General features: G+C 38.3%; 1 protein-coding gene across 3 annotated transcripts; it reads right to left on the reverse strand.

The window, feature by feature from the left end:
* Window positions 1–14: 14 nt before the first annotated feature.
* Window positions 15–11,109, reverse strand: LOC131354679 (NF-kappa-B inhibitor delta). 3 transcript variants are annotated; one of them, XM_058392635.1, is made up of 12 exons: window positions 10,969–11,109; window positions 8,046–8,188; window positions 7,896–7,920; window positions 7,506–7,768; window positions 6,690–6,916; window positions 6,134–6,239; window positions 5,330–5,476; window positions 4,906–4,957; window positions 4,620–4,795; window positions 4,157–4,273; window positions 3,775–3,939; window positions 15–2,324 (listed from the first exon to the last, which is right to left on the reverse strand). In XM_058392635.1, exons 1-12 carry the CDS (start codon window positions 10,982–10,984, stop codon window positions 2,256–2,258), a joined length of 1,506 nt encoding a protein of 501 aa, XP_058248618.1. In that variant the 5' UTR covers window positions 10,985–11,109; the 3' UTR covers window positions 15–2,255. The 3 variants fall into 3 exon arrangements, with proteins under 3 accessions (XP_058248618.1, XP_058248610.1, XP_058248602.1); XM_058392627.1 differs by lacking the exon at window positions 10,969–11,109 and adding an exon at window positions 8,675–8,996 and having other exon boundaries at window positions 6,690–6,913; XM_058392619.1 differs by lacking the exon at window positions 10,969–11,109 and adding an exon at window positions 8,675–8,993.
* Between the last annotated feature and the right edge of the window lie 7,625 nt (window positions 11,110–18,734).

Below are 18,734 nucleotides of genomic sequence, written 5' to 3' on the forward strand. Positions count from 1 at the left end.
GCACAAGCAAACTGACCAGCAAATCTTTAATGCTGAAGCCTTGAACAATTAATTTAGTCAGTGTATTACATTCAAACAGGAAGTTTGTTTTGATTGCAGTGTTGATGTCTTGTCATTATTAAATCATTATTAAAAGAAAAAAGTACAGGACAGGTAGACAGTGTTTGGGTTATGATTACATGAAACACTCACACAGTTCTGATAAATTAACAATCATTTCACTTGGTCTTAGAAGGAAGTGACAGTACAATGTTTTTCCCCCTTATTTGAATTACAAGGCATTTAAGTCCCAGAAACCCAGTGATTCACACGAGATAATCCCCTGAGCCATTCCTGCACTCTGTCTTTTATATTAAGCAGTGGAGTCACTTCTAATTCATTCTGATGTCCTTATCAAATTCAACAGATAATACATTATATGTTCAAATGATAAACTAGTGATGTAGTTGATGTAAATGACATCATTACCAGTCTGAACCGGAGCGATAATTGCCATGCTGTGAACAACTTGAAACGGCTGACATTTTCACCCCTACAATGATTCATCACAACACACTCACATTCAACCAATAACTGAGACCTGCTTAACCTTCCTCTCTGTGAACACAAAGGTGACCACAAAGGTTACATAGAGAGCTTGCGCATGTAAATAATTTATCCCTGAGTCAAATACTAGTAAAAAAAAATACACAAGTATCACATTTTTAAAAAAAAAGGAATAAATAGATAGATTTTTAGGAAGAAAACATAGCATAGCACTGATGCAGTGTGAACATTCCCAACCAATATGGTTGATTAAAAAAAAAAACAAAAAAAACAAAACACTGGGAAATTCGACGATGATTTCACAGAAATCACATTACCATGAGCAAGAAAGCCCAGCGAAAAAGAATGTGTCAAAAATCCAAAATCACTCTGTAATAACAGCCAGAGTTGAACCTCATAAGAGGATACGCATACAAATAAACCTTCAAGATAAAAAATCAGAAGGCTGAATTCACTCATGGAATAGAAGACCGAATTTGGAGTCACCTTTTCAACACCTTTTCTTAATTCTGCCTAACCAACGTTTTCTTTTGCTGTGGCTACTTTCATTAAATTACACTACTTACAAAAAGTTAAGGATATTTGGCTTTTGGGTTAAATTTATGGAAAATGTAAAAAGTTCACGCTACAATGATATTATATCATGAAAGTAGGGCATTTAAGTAGAAGCATGCAATGCTTCTGAAGATGCAATGAAGATGAAATTAGGCCTGTGTTGTTCATGCAGGGGCACAATGACTGGATTAATGATGTTATTCAGGAAGTATTGGCTTGTCACTGTACCATTCACAAGATGTAGGGCAGTTCTGTATTGAGTAGACACACCTGCCCAGACTGTAACACCACCACAACAGTGGCTGATGCATAGCGCTCTCCTTGACATCTCTAACATCGTTGGCGGCCATCATTTCTGCTCAACGTGAATCGACTTTTATCAGAGAACAGCACTGAGACCTACTGGTCCCTCGTCCAACACGCTGATGTAAATGGTTTTGAATGGTCTGACGTGACACTTGGGTGCCTCTCACCTCCCTTAAATGTGCCTGGAGTTGAGTGGCATTCATCATCCGGTTCCGCAGGGGACTGTTCACAATGAAGCGGTCATCAATGTGGGATGTGGCCAAAGGACGTCCACTTCTATGCCTTTCTGTGATTCTTCCAGTCTCTCTGTATCTCTGTCGCAACCTGCTGATGACACTCTGTGACACTCTAAGCTCAGTGGCCACTTCCCTCTGAGAACATCCTGTTTGAAGCCTCGCAATGGCAAGGTACTGTTGATCAATTGTTAGGTGTGGTCTTGGTATCATGATGTCAAAATGTGAACAGCATGATGAAGAGGACTGTTTAAATACCAATTCTAATTAAACCAGAAAATTTATTGGTCGATTCATGGATCAAACACCAGTTGTGAATTTTGCCATTAAGCACCTTGTTAGAGAACAGCAAGTTATGCAAAAACTACTGAAACACTGAACAGTTGGACATGTGCATTCAAAAGTGTAGAGAAGGTCAAATTAAGGTCACCTGTAAAGGTTATAGTGCATTTTAAGTGCATCCTGAAATTTCACCTGAAAGCCGAATATCCTTAACTTTTTGTGAGTAGTGTATATGTTTTTTCTGCCCTTATTTTCCTTGAGTGAATTCAGGCCTATTGAGAAGTCCCTATAAGAAGTAAAGGGAGACATGTTGGGACTGGAAAGCAGTCCTGGTCACTCTTGGTCCTGTAAGGATGTGATACGCCGTCTAGAGGCATTTCTCTTCTTCAAGATGAGCTTGAGCTGAGTGTTTAAAAATGAAAGAGCTCTGTCAGTAGGCTGACTAGCAAAATATTTCTCATCACAATTTGAACCATGCTGAATAACAAAAGGACACATTATAGATTAAAAGTTGCACAGACTCAAAATAGCCAGTGACACACACTGTATTAGAAAAATACACAGACATGTGACAAATTAAAGGAAGAACCAACATAAAGATCTTAGTAAGTTGTTGGGCCACTACAAACCAACTTCAAAGTACTACCAAGTTACTGACATCATTTTCAATGTCATTGGAACATGGAAAGAGCTCTCATGGCAGATAGATGGGATCAGATCGCTCCCATCAGGATGGAAAGCAGATCTGAAATCTAAGTTGTCAAGTAGACCCAACCCATGACAACATAATCCATCCATCCATTTTCTGTAGCAAATTCCTACACAGGGTCTCAGGGAATCTATCACAGGGCACTCGGTTGGGGACGCCCTGCATGGGGTGGCGAATCACACGACCAGATGCACTACAGATTATTTAGGGACACCAATCACATGATTTTGGAGGAGGGGGGACCCAGAGTACATGGAGGAAACTCCAAGCACGGGGAGAACGTGTAAACTTCACAGATGCAGGGCAGAGGCAAGAAGCAAACCCCCAACCCCAGAGATGTGAGTAACCACTAAGCCATCACGCCAGTGACAGCATTTTACTTTAATTCGTCACCTGTCTGTAGATGGATAACAATGTCAAAGCCTTTTAAGGTTTCAAATTAGAGTAATGTTATTTTTAAAGCCCCCGTCAACTGCTAAATTTACTGCTTTGAAAATGAAACTACTTTTTTTGAGTGAAGAGAATCCTGTATTTCATATTTTTTCTGCCTGATTCATGTTGGGTAGCTGTGGTGAGTCACATAGACAAAAATAACGAAATTAACGATTGAACCCAACCACAGAAACGGAACTGACTTCTTTCCTGCTTGCACGGTGTGTGCAAAACTGCATCTCATTGAGTTTATTTAAGGAAATGAGAATTAGCAAAAAGATTACACTGCTATTGAAATAATCACAATAGTTACTACTGTGTATCTAATTTACACATTTTTTTTAACACTCATTAACTACACATAGCAGAAGAAGAGAGAGAGAAAGCAAGAGAGAGAGAGAGTGTGTGTGTGTGTGAGAGAGAGAGAGAGAGAGCGAGAGAGAGAGAGAATATGCTTTCTTTCCCACTCAAGGCCAACATTGCTCTCTTGGACTCAGAGCCACAGATAGTTGGGGTTTGAACTCATCGTCTCTGTATGAAAGGGTGGAATGCTTTTCTGTTTGAAATCATGTTGGTGGGGGTTTTAAAGAAAAAATAATACTCAAAATATGGGAGAATTATATTTGTAGATTGTGAACCCTTCTCACTTCAAGATGCAAGATCATATCATCATCATAGCTACAGAAGCAAGCTAGTGGAGTCTGTACTCACCTTCTCTCCTTGATCTCCACTTTGCAGCAGATGCACGGGCTGGTCATTCTCCAGATTGCGGATACTCGGGTCGGCTCCTTTGCTAAGCAGCAGTCTGATCAGCTCCTCCTGATAGGGGCTTCCATGTAACCCTGCGGCCATGTGCAAAGCTGTGTGTCCGTGGGCCTGAGAAACCATGAATAAACATGAGAAATGAAAACGTCACAAGATGCTCTATTCACATATAATTTAACAGTGTACTATTTGCTAATGATCAATAGATATCCCGTACTATAACAAGCCAAACCGACCAAAGACAAAAATTATTTTCACCAATAACATCATGTGAGAGATTGATCAAAGTTGTTACACTGCCCTGTATATAGAGAGATGCATGTGTTACCTTCATGTTGATAAAGGCCTGTATGTCCGGCAGCCGGCATTTCAGGAAAAAATTCACCAGCTGAATATTTCCCTCCTTCACAGCCAAATGGAGGGCAGTCTTATTACTTTTAATTTCCTGAGAAAGAAGATGATTTAACACTGTGAAATTGAAGTGAGTGCATGACCTCACTCATACCGAAACTTCCAGCAGAGGTCTTTCACTTTCAGTCTTACGTCACTAGGAATGTGAAAATGATACGTAGCTAAAGGATTTTCTGCATTTCCTGCGCATGAGCTGAACCATGAATTACATGCACACATTGTTATGTGATCCAATCAAGGCAGCTACAGCAGAAAACGTCTTACTCAGCCAGGATGAGATCATTTTGGATGTGTAACAGTTTCAGATCACACAGTGGTCATTTGTGTTTCCAGGTTGACCAGCAAAGCGAAAGAATATTGTGGTTGATGCAGAATTTTACCTGGCTGATTAGGGAAGCACCTGCTTCCAGTAGAAGCTGCAGGCAAATTAGTTTATTGTCAGCTTGAGATTGCAGATTGACATCATGAAGCCAGGCAGCAGATGAAGAGGAGGTGGAAGAAAGAGCTTTAATTGTGGCATTGTGGGAGATCACTGCACAGTGCAGTGGGGTTAAACCTGAGTGGGGGAAAGACAAGGACAATCGTATTATATCCTTTCAAATATTTAGCTATTTTTGTATCCTTGTTGTTTAACTACAATATACATTATCCATTGAAATATGTTACCTTCAAAATTGCGAGCCTCCAGGTCCACTCTGTGCTCCATATTGAGGATAACCTGTGAAATGTGACATTCAGACATCAATATCAATGCATTTTTGGTGTGTTGTTAAAATGTGGAGCGATTCCATGATGAGCAAAAGCCTGAGTGCTGTGTGAGTTTGAGCAGAGGAGGAATGGAAGAGTAAAAAATCGTAAAGATCTGTAGATGGGATAAATTACCTATTTTGTACGTTTAATTATGGATAACTGTGAACTAATCTATCTATCTATCTATCTATCTATCTATCTATCTATCTATCTATCTATCTATATTATCTGGATGATGGATGTTGGATGTTGAATTTTGGATGCTGCCTATAGTTTCTAATAATCAAAGCTAGACACTACTTCATATACAACATGTCCTGTTATTAGGACTTGAGCTCACCCTCATGACCTGTGGAAAGCCATAAGTGGCTGCCAGATGCAGTGCGGTTTGACCTTTGATGTCACAGATGCTGATATCAGCGCCGATAGAGAGCAGGTCCTGGACGATCTCTGGCTGATTGGCCGTCACGGCTACCATCAAAGCAGTCTGGGATACAACAGCACATTGAATTAATACACTGAGGAATACAAGCAGCAAGAATAATCAACATGCACTAAAGATGTGTGGAGCAAATGGAGTTAAAAAAGATAAAATCTCAAGCTGGACAAATTGTTTGTAAGAGCATTTACATGGGAAATTTGGTATTTGGTCAGAAAAGTTTTCGAGTGTGTTTAAATTTACACAAGAAGATGAAACTGTAAAAAAGATGTTGTTTCATATAAATGTCATTAAAGAAATATTAAATATTAGACTATCAAGACAAGCCAAGACAAGACACATTTTAAGGCAATGTAAGATGTATAAAATGGCTGGTCTAAGCACAGGGCAGCCATAAGCTAGGCTGGTTCAAATGGCAGAAGTGATATCACTGGAACAGTTAGTACATATTTTGGTCTTTTCAGGTGCTGCAGCTCTGCTAGTTATGCTGCTAAATAAAATGATTTTATTCTGGTAGACGTGAGTACAAAAGTACACCCATGCTTATATTTTGTTCTGGCATATAGTAGTAATTCCGCTCTGTTTAAGGAGTTTTGCGGGCAACATTGAATAAGATCAGCTGCGCTGTGCCAGGTCATTTACAGGCAATTGCCATTTAACATCATACACAGGACTGATAAATGAGGGTCGATGTTTGTGACTTACTTTTCCCCGGTGCTCCTTTGCATCCAAAGTGCCAAGCTCCTTCAGTTTCTCCGCTGCAGCAAAGGCATACTCCCTTTGGCCCTTAGCAGTGTATATGTGCAGAATTCTAAATGAGGCACAAAACAATGCTCTTATTGTTTCTGCGGCCAAATAAAGTGTCTCTTTGATTGTGTGAGAGGCAGAACTCATGCTACAAGCCAATAGCACTAAGGCATTGCTTTTGATATTGAAATAAAACAATGACAAATTTTTCTGTGCAAAAAAGATGACTGATGAAGGTATGTTGGCAAAATTTATGCATCAATATATAAAATATTAATAATTAGATTATGCTCCAGAAGAGCTTACAGTGGACAACATATCTAACTGTATGTGTAATCTGGGCTTGGGTCCAGCACTGAGACTCTTCAGTGGCTGGGTTAGCACCCTGCCCGGGAATCGACCCTAGGCCGTGGCAATGAGCGTGCAGGATCCTCAGAATGCTCTACAGCTATTATGTATATGTAAGGTAAAAGAAACGGTAACAGAATCCCTCCGCTCTGTTGCCCTCACTCACGTGTCTCCATCATCGTCCTTCCACATGGTCCTGTTGTAATCCATGGTCTGCAGTAAGATCCGTGCTTCGTCCAGCTTAACCATGTCCATGTCCAGGCAGGGGCCTGTGGATGCCTGAGCTCTGGGCCCAGAAGTCCACAGGAAGCCAGAGCCTATTCCCTGAGTCCTGAGGTCAGTGCTGGCACTGGGCATGCCTGAGGTAACAGGACACTCTGTACTGGGCTGCTGCTGTGAAAACAATACTTTAATTGTAGTATATATTATAATATTTAAGACTTTAAGTACAAGATACTATTTTAGTATACTTTAAGGAATATTAGGAATATTTGTACCACATAACCTATACCACAAGTCAAATGCACTCACTGTCCACTTTATTAGGTACACCTGTTCACCTGCTTTATTTATGCCGTTTTCCAATCAGTCAGTCGTGTAGCAGCAGCACAATGCACAGAATCATGCAGATTCAGGTCAAGAGCTTCAGTTAATGTCCACATTAAACATCAGAATGAAGAAAAAGTGTGGTCTCTGTGACTTTATCCAAGGCATGGTTGTTGGTGCCATAAGGGCTGGTTTGAATATTTTAGAAATACTCAATTTTTCATGCACAAAATGGTACAAAAAACAAAGAGAGAGATCAGAGGGGTATCTCAATATCTCAGTACTCAGTACACCAACAGTCATGCAGCCATGCTACCACATGATTGGCTGATTGGAAAACTGCATAACTGGTCAAGTGTTCCTATTAAAGTGGACAGTGAGTGTAAATACTGTACAAATCTAAGCTATAAACTACTTGAGTGTTGGAGACTCTTACAAAATGCTGTGGCATCTGCACACTCTGACAGTCCTGCATCTGAAGAGTAGTATAGCTGGAAAGCTGAGGCTCTGCTGAGGTTAAGCAGTGGCTATAAACCGAAGCAGCTGGGAAGCTGAGAGCACCTGGTTCTGTTATGTAATTCTGTGACACCATTGGCGAGAAGGAGCCGCACTCTGCAAGAGCAGAGGAGTGTGGCTGATGGGTTAGATCCCACCGTTCATACCTCATCGCTGCCATGTCTGAAAAGCTGCTGTTTGTACCTGTAGGGAAAAGAGACGATTAACAGCCTTGAGCAGCAGGAATCAATTACGCGAGTGTCTGATTACTGATTTTATTGGGAATTTTATTGCAATTCCCTGTTGTGTGCACGAAGAGGGGGTCACTTACTGGCAGAGGGATCTGATGTTGACACCTAATAGGGAAAAGATCACATCATTATTATTGACTTGCATTACTCAGGCATTACTTAGTTGCACTGAAATGAACAAAACCTCATAGTGGAATATTAATGCTTTTTTTCTGAGCAGGTGTACTCACTGGGATTGGCACTGGGACAGCAGCACCAGTGTTATTTGTCGCAGAGGCACAGGACGGAGGAGCTGAAGACGTCTCTCGCTTTCTCTTCTGCTCCAGGAGCTTCTTCACTGTGGGCAGTGTGTAACACGGCTTCTCCTTTGGCGCTGCAGACCGACACAAGTGTATGAGCTTTCTCTACTAGCTCAATAATAACACTAGAATTTTATTAACAAATAAATAAATAAAAATGCGTGTGTTTTTAAACATTACTTAACCTATGGAAGACTAAGTAAGTCATTAATGAATGTTTACATGTAATACAAATCAGATTATCAAGGTTAGCGAAAGCTGTACCATCTAAAAAGAGTCACAGCAACAAGGAAGAAGAACCATGAGGCTTAGATCTCTGTATAAAAGTCAAACTCTACAATCACACTTATTGATACCATCTATAACTAAACCATAGTTGTCACCTCGGATTAGTAATTCAACATATCTAGACATCGAAAGAGTAAAGTCTTCCATGTGACATCTTGTTTTTGTTTTTAAAGAGCAGTATCTCTGAGCTTTGTGCTTCCCCTATTGAAATCTTTTACACTGAAGTTATGTTTGCTTGCTATGAAAAAAAGTCATTTCCCTTGATTACTCACCGACGGAAAAAAAAGCAAAAGAAAAGAAACAAAGGACTAATGCAAATATCTGAGGGTTTCCAGTGGTCATCAGCGACAGACAGGGAGGAACATTTCTTTAAAATTTCAACCCCAAAAACGTGAGATAAGTCTGAAATTTCCATCAGAGGAGTTTCGCTCTCGTCACACAAACCATGAGGAAAGTATTCCATTAGGAAAAGAGGTGGTGAGGTCATGTCGAACATGTTCTCCTCAACAGAAAGCCGTGGCGAATGTCGCAAAGCATTTTTCTGTTTCCTTTGCTCCGTTACGCTTCATGGCCAACCACATCTTCCTGCCTTAGTGACGCAAGGGGGCCTCAATAGGTTTTGTAGCAACACTCACACTTTGTACCATGTTGCCAGCGCTTGACTTGTTACTGCCAACATACACATGGATTTTAAGAAGCAGGTTCTGTACTAAAAAGCTCGTTTTTGGCATCAGATGTATTCACAGAATGAATAAGTGCTCTGTGTCCTTAAACAGAGACTTTCTTTATTTAAAAAAAAAGGATCCTGTCACAACTACTTCAGGAGTTCAAGTTACATAATTGTATTTTTAGTGCATTACTTTCAGTGATGTCACTTCCCTACCTGTCACTGGGACAGAACTATGCAAGTAACGAGCTGGGCTGAGATGAATTGCTTTTCGCTTTCCATATCATAGGGGAAAAACAGAAGTTTCTCTAAAAACCACTGAAGTGAGCAACTTTCATGACAGAGGATTCAAAAGAGGAAGAAGAGGCAAGCTGAAGAAGTGTGGAAACTCCACTGTGCCTGGCTGTGCTTGGAGAATTCCCTTTCCTATCAGCCATTTTTTTTTATTTGTTCTCCTCTCACTTTAGTTTCACTTTACTCCTACAAGCCCAAATCTTCAAACACCTCACCAACACAATCTCACCAAGCACCCTCACACACTCTTAGGTTTACTCTCCTCTGCCCAAACCTAAGAGTATAGGAAAAGAAGAGTAGTATTCTAGTATTCTAAATTTAGAACGTGACACACAGACTTTCCCATGCTTTTAACTGAATTGTCATAATCATATTCATCTATAAGCTGCTGTTTATACCCTGTATGAAACACCCTGGTTGGTAAACAAGTGGGTGCATTAAGGGATTTACCAAAACATTAAGGACATCCCTGTTCAGTAAGCATACAGTCACATGTAAATGAGGCTATTCTTGTTCATGAGGTTGTGCTATGAGAGCCAACCATACATACATTTGTATTCGGTACCAAATGAACTGCGAGCCGATGTTGATTTGAACTGATGCAGGAACATCTGGCTCATGTAACCATCAGACATCAGAGATATCATCCTGCACCTGTCAGCGTTTTCTTCAGAAGAAATCTCTTTAACCTAATCTCTAGTGACTTTAAATGAGATCATCCGCCACGGTGACATTAAACATGATCTTTAATCGTCGCAGCTTGACCCCTGAAGTGTGACATGGTGGGTGTGTGCGGCAGGGATGCCCTAAGTATTCAAACGACGGAAATCCCTGACCAGTGAGTCACGCGCGTGGGTGGGGCGGGGATTCCGCCGCTCGTGTCCCCTCAACACCCGCAAGCGGTAACGCACTGTCTTTCTGTCTCAGACGCGTGTTTCTGTCTAACACCACAATCTGCCGAATTTCCTATCATCTCACACACTAAAACACACCGAGTCAGTCGATTACCAAGTCCGGCAAATTAGAACCAGTTGTAACAAACTATTCTCACTTACTTCACCTTTACCTCCCACGCGCATCTTCCTGAAAGGGTACACACACACACACTCTCTCTCTCTCTCTCTCTCTCTCTCTCTCTCGATAACGGTAGGTTAACCATGTGTAACAAAACAGACAAACTTTACTCATAGCTCCCACACCTATTTTTAACGAGAAGTGAGAACTAAAATCGGAAGGGAGGAGAGGAGTTTCTCTGTTTCTGCTTTAACACAACATTAATCTTTATAGCCAGCTCTACCTGCCTGGGATATTCCTTGCACATGAACTTCTACATCTCTATTACTCATTAATGTCAGGCAATGACACACTCACATGCTGCCCATAACAAGACGGAAGACAGCTCGTCACTTTATAATAATAATAATAATAATAATAATAATAATAATAATAATAATAATAATAATAATAACTCGGTTACTCACATAATAATAATATTAATAATAATAATAATAATAATAAACATTGACTGGGGAATTATTTACCTGAGACACTCTTGAGATGATTGAAAAAAATAATGAATAGTATTAGGACAGAAATAATACTCACATTTCTGTAAGTGCATGTCAAAACTCCTTTTTACAGCAGTCTGTAGTTTTCAGCTCGCCACACCAAGTGAAACGGGTTTATTTAGTCGTTTAATGCAGTTCTCTTCGCGTCTGGACCCGGGTACTACTGCCTCTCGCTCAGGTGTCGGGACTTTTCACTGTGTACACACGAGCAAGCCGCTGTACAACATAGGGGGCGGGGCTTGGGTGAGAAAGGCGGGGTTTTTTCGCCTTCACCAAGCATCTCTTTCCCTTAACATCCAACCTTACATTATTTGTGAATTTAGAAAGCAGCATTTAGGGTTGTTATGTTATGGTGAAAGTAATAAATATACAAAAATAAATATAATAATCATATGAGGCTGTTCTTAACTGCCATAATAGAAATATTTTTTTTTCTGGCTATATCTGTTCCTATGCTTATTGATTAATTCAGCTTTATTTGCTTACTTGTTTGTTTGTTTGTTGATCTGTGTAGCCAGCCAAAATTTAAAAAAAAAATTCATTTTGTTATCAGGCAAATAAACATTATACACTAAAGCATTTAAACAAAGTCCCCCCCATTTTTTTAAACAAAAATATTAGGTAATAATAATAATAATAATATAAAAATTAATTGTAATAATAGTACTAATAAAAGTTAACTGTTTTGTAGGCAGAAATATCTATCTATAAAGCATTGTATTTTACTACTTTTTGCTTATTGATTATTCATTACATTTATAAAAAGATGCTGACAAAAAAAGAAATAAATTATATTCATAGCAAATTAGAAGATTAAAAAAAAACATGGGATATATCAGAGATGCTCAGCTTCATAAATGGTAAATGTGTTTATCTTCTTTTTTTCAGATCAGTGTCTATAAAATTCTCCAAAATCTTTTGCTTAATATGTATAAAGTATATATTATTTTCCCTTCCTTTTCTGTAAGTGAAGTGAAGTGTATCTAGTGTGTATGCAATCATGGCCTTTTGTTGTCTTTCTGTTGCATTTTATGTTGCTAAATGAAATCCTACGATACACAACTTATGATTCTATCTATCTATCTATCTATCTATCTATCTATCTATCTATCTATCTATCTATCTATCTATCTATCTATCTATCTATCTATCTATCTATCTATCTATCTATCTATATTATCTGGATGATGGATGTTGGATCTATCTATCTACAGCTGTAAAACCTGACGTGTTTGGTACCTGATTCAGTTAAGGAAACTGGTTGCCTTAAACCATTTATGTTTAAGAATTAATGCCTTGAGTACACATAACATGTTAAATATACTTTAATACCAGTTTACCACAACGTATTCTATTCTTACACATACTTAAATCCACAAAATGAAGTTTAAAGAAATAATTAAGTCAGTAACTGATTCATCTGGTGTATTGTTTATAGAGTCTATTACGGGTATGATGGGTGTGAAGCATAAATGCAGTTTGTTTGGGACACCACTCCATCACAGAACACCACGAACAGACACATCCACTCACACCAATGGGCAATTTGTCATAAACACATCTGTTAGCATGATTTTGAGAGGTGGGAGGAAATACGGGGGAAACCCAGATAGACAGAACATGCAAAACTCTTCACAAAGGCAGAAGCCCAATACAAGGATTACACATAGGATCCTGGAGTTGCTTGCCTGAAACACTGCCACTAATCATTAAAGTATTAAAAGTTAACTGTTGTCACCATTCAGTAATAAATGTTAACTAACTGAACTAAACTAACGGAACTGTGAGTCAGTGAAAGAACACTTCATGCAAAAAAAAGGATCTTTAGGAGATGTTGAGTAAAAAAGTTTAAACTAATGAATCGTTATGCAAATGCAGGTTGCAATTCTGATGTGTAAATATTCCATTGAAACACATCAGAGAAATGATTACCTGTTTCATTTAGTCATTTACATTTTACAGTGCATCTATCTATTAATTATATAAACTCTGATATGATATAAATAGTAGTAAAAAATTAGTAGTAGTAGTAATAATAATGTTTTAATAATATTAAAATATATGAGGGTAAGGTAGATTATTGTCATTGTATACAATACAACGAAATTTAGTTGGCAACTTTGTGACTGCAACAAGGGCATCTAAACCTAAAAAATTATTATTTTTAAATTAAATTATCACTATCATTCACTGATTATATTATTATAGTATGACTTGTTATGAACAAGTTACTGACTAAGTGCACTAAGATTAACAATTCAAACATTATAACAATACACCAATTTAAATATAATGGTTTATTAAAAAGATCATCACACTCTTTCTAACAGGTCTTAACTATACTTTAGGGAAAATGGAAAAATCTTTCACTAGAAAGACAAAATGCCATACAGAGAAAGAACAATAGTGAGACTATTAGTTGATAGATAATAGATAAATATATAGAGATAATAATAGGATACTTAGTTGGATATGGAAGTACAAGTTCCATTTCTGCTCTCTCCTGCTCCTCCAGGATTCAGGACAGGTTTTATTTTCCCAACCTGCATCTATTCTTCCTATATTTCTTTAATCACCTCTGAACTCAATTCCTCTTCAAAGCTAAACAAACTAGTGGCCGACAGATCAATCAGCCTGGGCAGTTAATTAGCCTTATGTTAACCCTTTTTCCCAGTATGCTGGCTTCCTGTTTTGCCGCCAACTTATCAGACATTTTCAGTCAGTATTAACAAATGATAATTTGTCGCAAGACTGAAATAAATCCAGTCAGAACGCCATTGGCTGACATTGTGAGACTCTGTTTGAATAAACTTATATAGAATTTTAGCGGCACATAAAATATTATTGCAGCTCAGACAGCAGAAATGGGTTTGATATCACCATTTATTTTAAAGATATTACAATGTGTGTGGGAAAAAATGGACTTTGCTATAAATAGGATTGTCTTAAAGCAGTTTTACAGAAATATAAAAAAATAGAATAAAATTTACAAAAATGAAAATTAATTTATATTTATCCCTAATAGGCAAGTCTGAGGCAACAGCGGTGAGGAAAAACTCCCTAAGACTCCCTGATATGAGGAAGAAACCATGAGAGAAACCAGACTCAAAAAGAAAACCCGGTCCTCATCTGAGGGACACCAGAGAGTGTGATTATAAACAATGCTTATAGTCAAGTGATGGAGTCCTGAGAGCAAAACTGACTGCCAGTTCAAAGTCGGTGCCATAGTCTCCAAGTGGTTCTATCCACAGCTGTTCCATGGGTCTCCAGGCTGTCCACACGAAACCATCCCCAACAGCAGTGAGCACCACCAAGCTTCAAGACTCCAACCAGATGTAGGACTTTAGGATGGATCAGGCAGGTCCAGAGAAAAGAGACGGTCACACTGGGGACTCAGAACACTGGGAACTCAGGTGTAGCACGACAAAGAGAGAGGGAGAGAGAGAGAGAGAGAGAGAGAGAGAGAGAGAATTAGGTATGCTTGTGATCATGTAATGGTTAAAGACAATGTACATTATGTGCAAAGTGCAGGCAGAAACTCCAGCAGGACTAGCTATGACGCATTAAAATAAGTGAGAGCCAGAAGAAGTGACACAGACATGAAGACTTCCTGTGAAAGCACATAACATGTGCTTGTGACATAAAGCACCCACTCCACAGTCAGCAAACCTGAGTGACGTGCGGAAAGTGACATTATCCAAACATCCCAGTTCCCTAAACACTCTATGCCCATGAACTTTCCAGATCCACTCCTTTATCTAAGAAAAACTATACATAAAATGATTGACTAAATTAATTTGTTTTCAGCCTGGACTTAAACACTGAGACCGTGTCTGAGTCCTGAACACTAACTGAAAGGCTGTTCCATACCTTCTCACACTATGGACAATATAGAGATGCACACACAGTTGGAAATCGAACCCCCAACCCCGGAGATGTGAGACAAACACACAGTAAAACAATAACACATATTATAGTCTCACTAGAGATTAGGGCTGAACTGTATCAGCTGCCCTACAACATCATCATGAATGTTCTGCCTCTGCAATCCAATAATAATACAGTAATATGCTCTGCTAAAATATATTTTCTGTTTCATAGGAAACCAAATTTATAAGCCATTACAAACTTATCTCAAAGAGAATATAATTAGTCTATGTAATAAAACTACAAAATACAAATTAAACACAGACATTGAACTGAATTTAGTCTAAACTATTGTTACTGGTTTCTTAATAGTCAACCATATTAAATTTATCATTTAAATTGTGCCGATGGCATCTGTTTAAGTCTCGCTGGTGCAGCAGAAATGGTTTCCAGTGCAAAGGAAATGTTCAAAATTTAAGCAAATGTATGGTATTTTCATTTCTAATTATGGTATCTGGTGGGGAAAAGTCAGCATCACGTCCATATTTCGCAAAGGAGGCTGACAAAACTCATAACTACCACCTTGTGTCTTTACCTCCTTGCCTTCATCACATTTGACTTCCATCACCTGTGTTTCTTCTCCAAGCTGCTTAGATGTGACACGTCTACACATACCAGTGTCAGGATGTGTTACTTCCACAGCATTTAAGCGTTAATGAATAAATTTTCACTTTTCAATTTTCAGAATTTCTTTGAAAAAGTGACTTCATACAGTATACTTGTGTTGTATTTATAATCTTATGTTTCCTGAAAACGTTATTTGCACCATCTAGTGGCATTTAATGCTTACACTCTAAACACTGATCAGCTGGTGATATCCAAGAAGGCTGACAAAAATTCAGCATTAAAATTCAAACCAATTTACTTTAATTCCCACGGTGCTTTTAACAGTAGAAACTGTCACCTGTACAGAAATCTGGACTTAGGTTTTAATCATTAATAAGCAAATTCTTCAGATGACATTAGGAAGAAACCTTGAGAGGAAGCGGCTTAAAAAGGAAGTCTTCTGGGTGACTCTGTAGAGTACAATTATAACATCATCAAAAAATACAAATTTTGCTTGGCAATAGTTTGAGCATAATAGTCTTCATGCTATATATAATTTTATTGAGGGCAGAGGCACCGTTATGGGGGATGCAGAGAATGCTGGGCATATGGGCCCAGGACGCTAGGGGGCCCATATAATTTAATTTTATTTATATACAAGAACACGTTAAATAATAATATTGTAGTAAAATAAAAAATAAAAATTAAAATGACAGGAAGTGAGAAGTGAATGTGCGCACGCTCTCGTCAATTCAAAATACAACATGACGTTAACTGCACAAAAAAAAATAACATGATGGATGGAAACACCTGTCAGAAGCACAATTCAGCACCTTCAGAGACACATGCACTGTCTAATGAAATACAGACTATGGAATTTATGACTTGTTATTTGGAACGACATGCTGACTGCACAGCCATGCAATCTGCCGACATGTCGCTGGATAAAGCTGTTTTGTCAACTTGAAGCCCAGTACAGATAGGGCTGCAAAATTCTGGGAATTTTCAAGGCTAGAAACTTTCCATGGGAATTAATGGGAATAAACCGGGAATTTGCAAAATTGCAGGTTATCCTATAACAAGGAACTTAAATGTAGTTAAAAATATATCTGGCAGCATATTCTTGGTTAAAACAACCAGATTTAATGCAATTTTTACCCTGTATATTCCTCAATCACATGCACACAGCAGTGCAGAGGCCACACCTCCACATGCACTGTGCATTCCTCCATAACATGCACTGATCATTTCTTGAATCCTGCACACAAAATCATTTCAAAACATGACCATCTTGGTGAGTAGTCATGCAAATGACACAAATATTACATACATTTATATTTAAAACCTTCTTGTGCTGTGTGTAAGCTATTGTGCAACAACATTTTACCATAGTTAAACAAATACACTGACTGAGCAAACATTTAGGAGAGATAACCATCCCACACACACAATCCTGCTCAGTCACAACATTCCCCCCAATTCTCCAGGCTCTGACCATCACAAGAATATTGAAGCCACAGTTCTTCATTCGAACCCGAAGATTTACAATTTTGAATGGGACTTTGGAAGGGAAAGGGTGGAGGGATGCTTTTGTTTTACAGTAAACATAGGGAAATAGCTTTTGTTTTGTTTTTTACATTCAACATTTATGTTTTTGTGTTGTTCATTGAAAGAATTCATTCAAGTTCTACTATCAGCCAAAGTCAAAAATCTCATTTATGCATTAGTCTGCTTGCATGTCAGCTTATGACCAAACAAAATGTTTACATTTATGTTTGTATATACAGTTTATATAAATTTCCCCAAATTTCTAAATAATTTAAATAAATTCCCATAAATTCCCAAAATTTCCCATAAATTCCCAAAGATTCCCATAAATTCCTGTTAAGTTTCCAACTTGGAATATTTCCAAAATTCCCAAGATGAAGTTCCCATGGAAATTTTCCGCCCCTTTGCAACCCTAAGTACAGAGATTTTAAAAAGGCTGTCGAACGACGTAATTCAAGAAGTCTGTACTGCAAGCGGCCTTCTATGTGCATGCAAAAACCGCAATTGAAAAACTTCATTCTTCAGAGAAACCTTGAATCATTATTCCCAAATTTGGGAGAGTGTTCCTTACCATGCCTGTCGCAGTGGCCTCTGCAGAGAGGTCATTCAGTAAACTAAACCTTATAAAAAAAAATGATCATATCAATAGAGAGCACAGTTGCATGATCCACACACTTTGATGAAATGTTAGAAAAGTGGGCAAGATTGAAAACAAGACGTGTTCAAATTTAATTGTGTTTTACCTTTATGTCTGAAAAGTTTAGGACAAGAAACTCTTCATTTTGCTGGCTACCGGTACTTTTTTTAATGTATAATAAGACTGCAGAGTTAACACTTCTGTTCCGCTATTCAGTTGCTCGTTGCGGTGATTAGCTGCTTTTAAGGGTTTTTATATTTCTTTATTGTTAGTGCCTAGATTGTAATATCTTACTGAGAATAGAAAGGGAAACTGTTACAAATAATTTAAATAACTGCTAAAAAATTATTTTTATAATAATTTAAGAAATAAATAAGGGTTGTATGGAAGTTAAAACTGCAATGATAGATTGTTATGCACAGTTGCACAGTTATGCAAGTATATTTATGTATTAAAGTAAACTAGAACTGAAACTAAAATTAAAACCTTAAAAGCACAAAGCAAAAATGGTTCAGGAATGGTTTGATGAGCGCAACAACCAGTTTGAGGTGTTGACTTTGCCTTCAAATTCCCCAGATCTCAATCCAATCCAGCATGTGGGATATGCTGGACAAACATGTCCGATCCATGGAGGCTCCACTTCGCAACTTACAGAACTTAAAGGATCTGCTGCTAACATCTTGGTGCCAGATACCACAGCACACTTTCAGGGATCTAGTGAAGTCAATCAGCTCAGGGCTATTTTGGCAGCAAAAGAGGGACCAACACAATATTAGGCAGGTGGTCATAATGTTATTGCTGATTGGTGTATATTAATGCCTAAGGTAACACCATATTGAAAGTTTTGCCACTCTTCTTGGTAATGTACTGAAGCTCATCCAGATACGGTAGCTTCATTTCCAGCTGTGTAATAAATGTTGGGATTGGAACAGCTATTATAAACTAGTGGGCGTGAGGGCCTAATACTCTTCATTGTATTGCTATGATAATTTTTTACAGTCACTTGTTTGTAATGTTCAGAACCCTAGAAATTGAACAATGTTGCTACAAATACTCTAATAGTTCCTCATCTATTTCATGCTTGTTAAACCCACTCAAAATGAAGGAACTGGGCTTCTCAACTCCCTCTGACTGCATGAAATCCA

This window comes from Hemibagrus wyckioides, linkage group LG01, assembly GCF_019097595.1.
Source record: "Hemibagrus wyckioides isolate EC202008001 linkage group LG01, SWU_Hwy_1.0, whole genome shotgun sequence".
NCBI lineage: Eukaryota > Metazoa > Chordata > Actinopteri > Siluriformes > Bagridae > Hemibagrus > Hemibagrus wyckioides.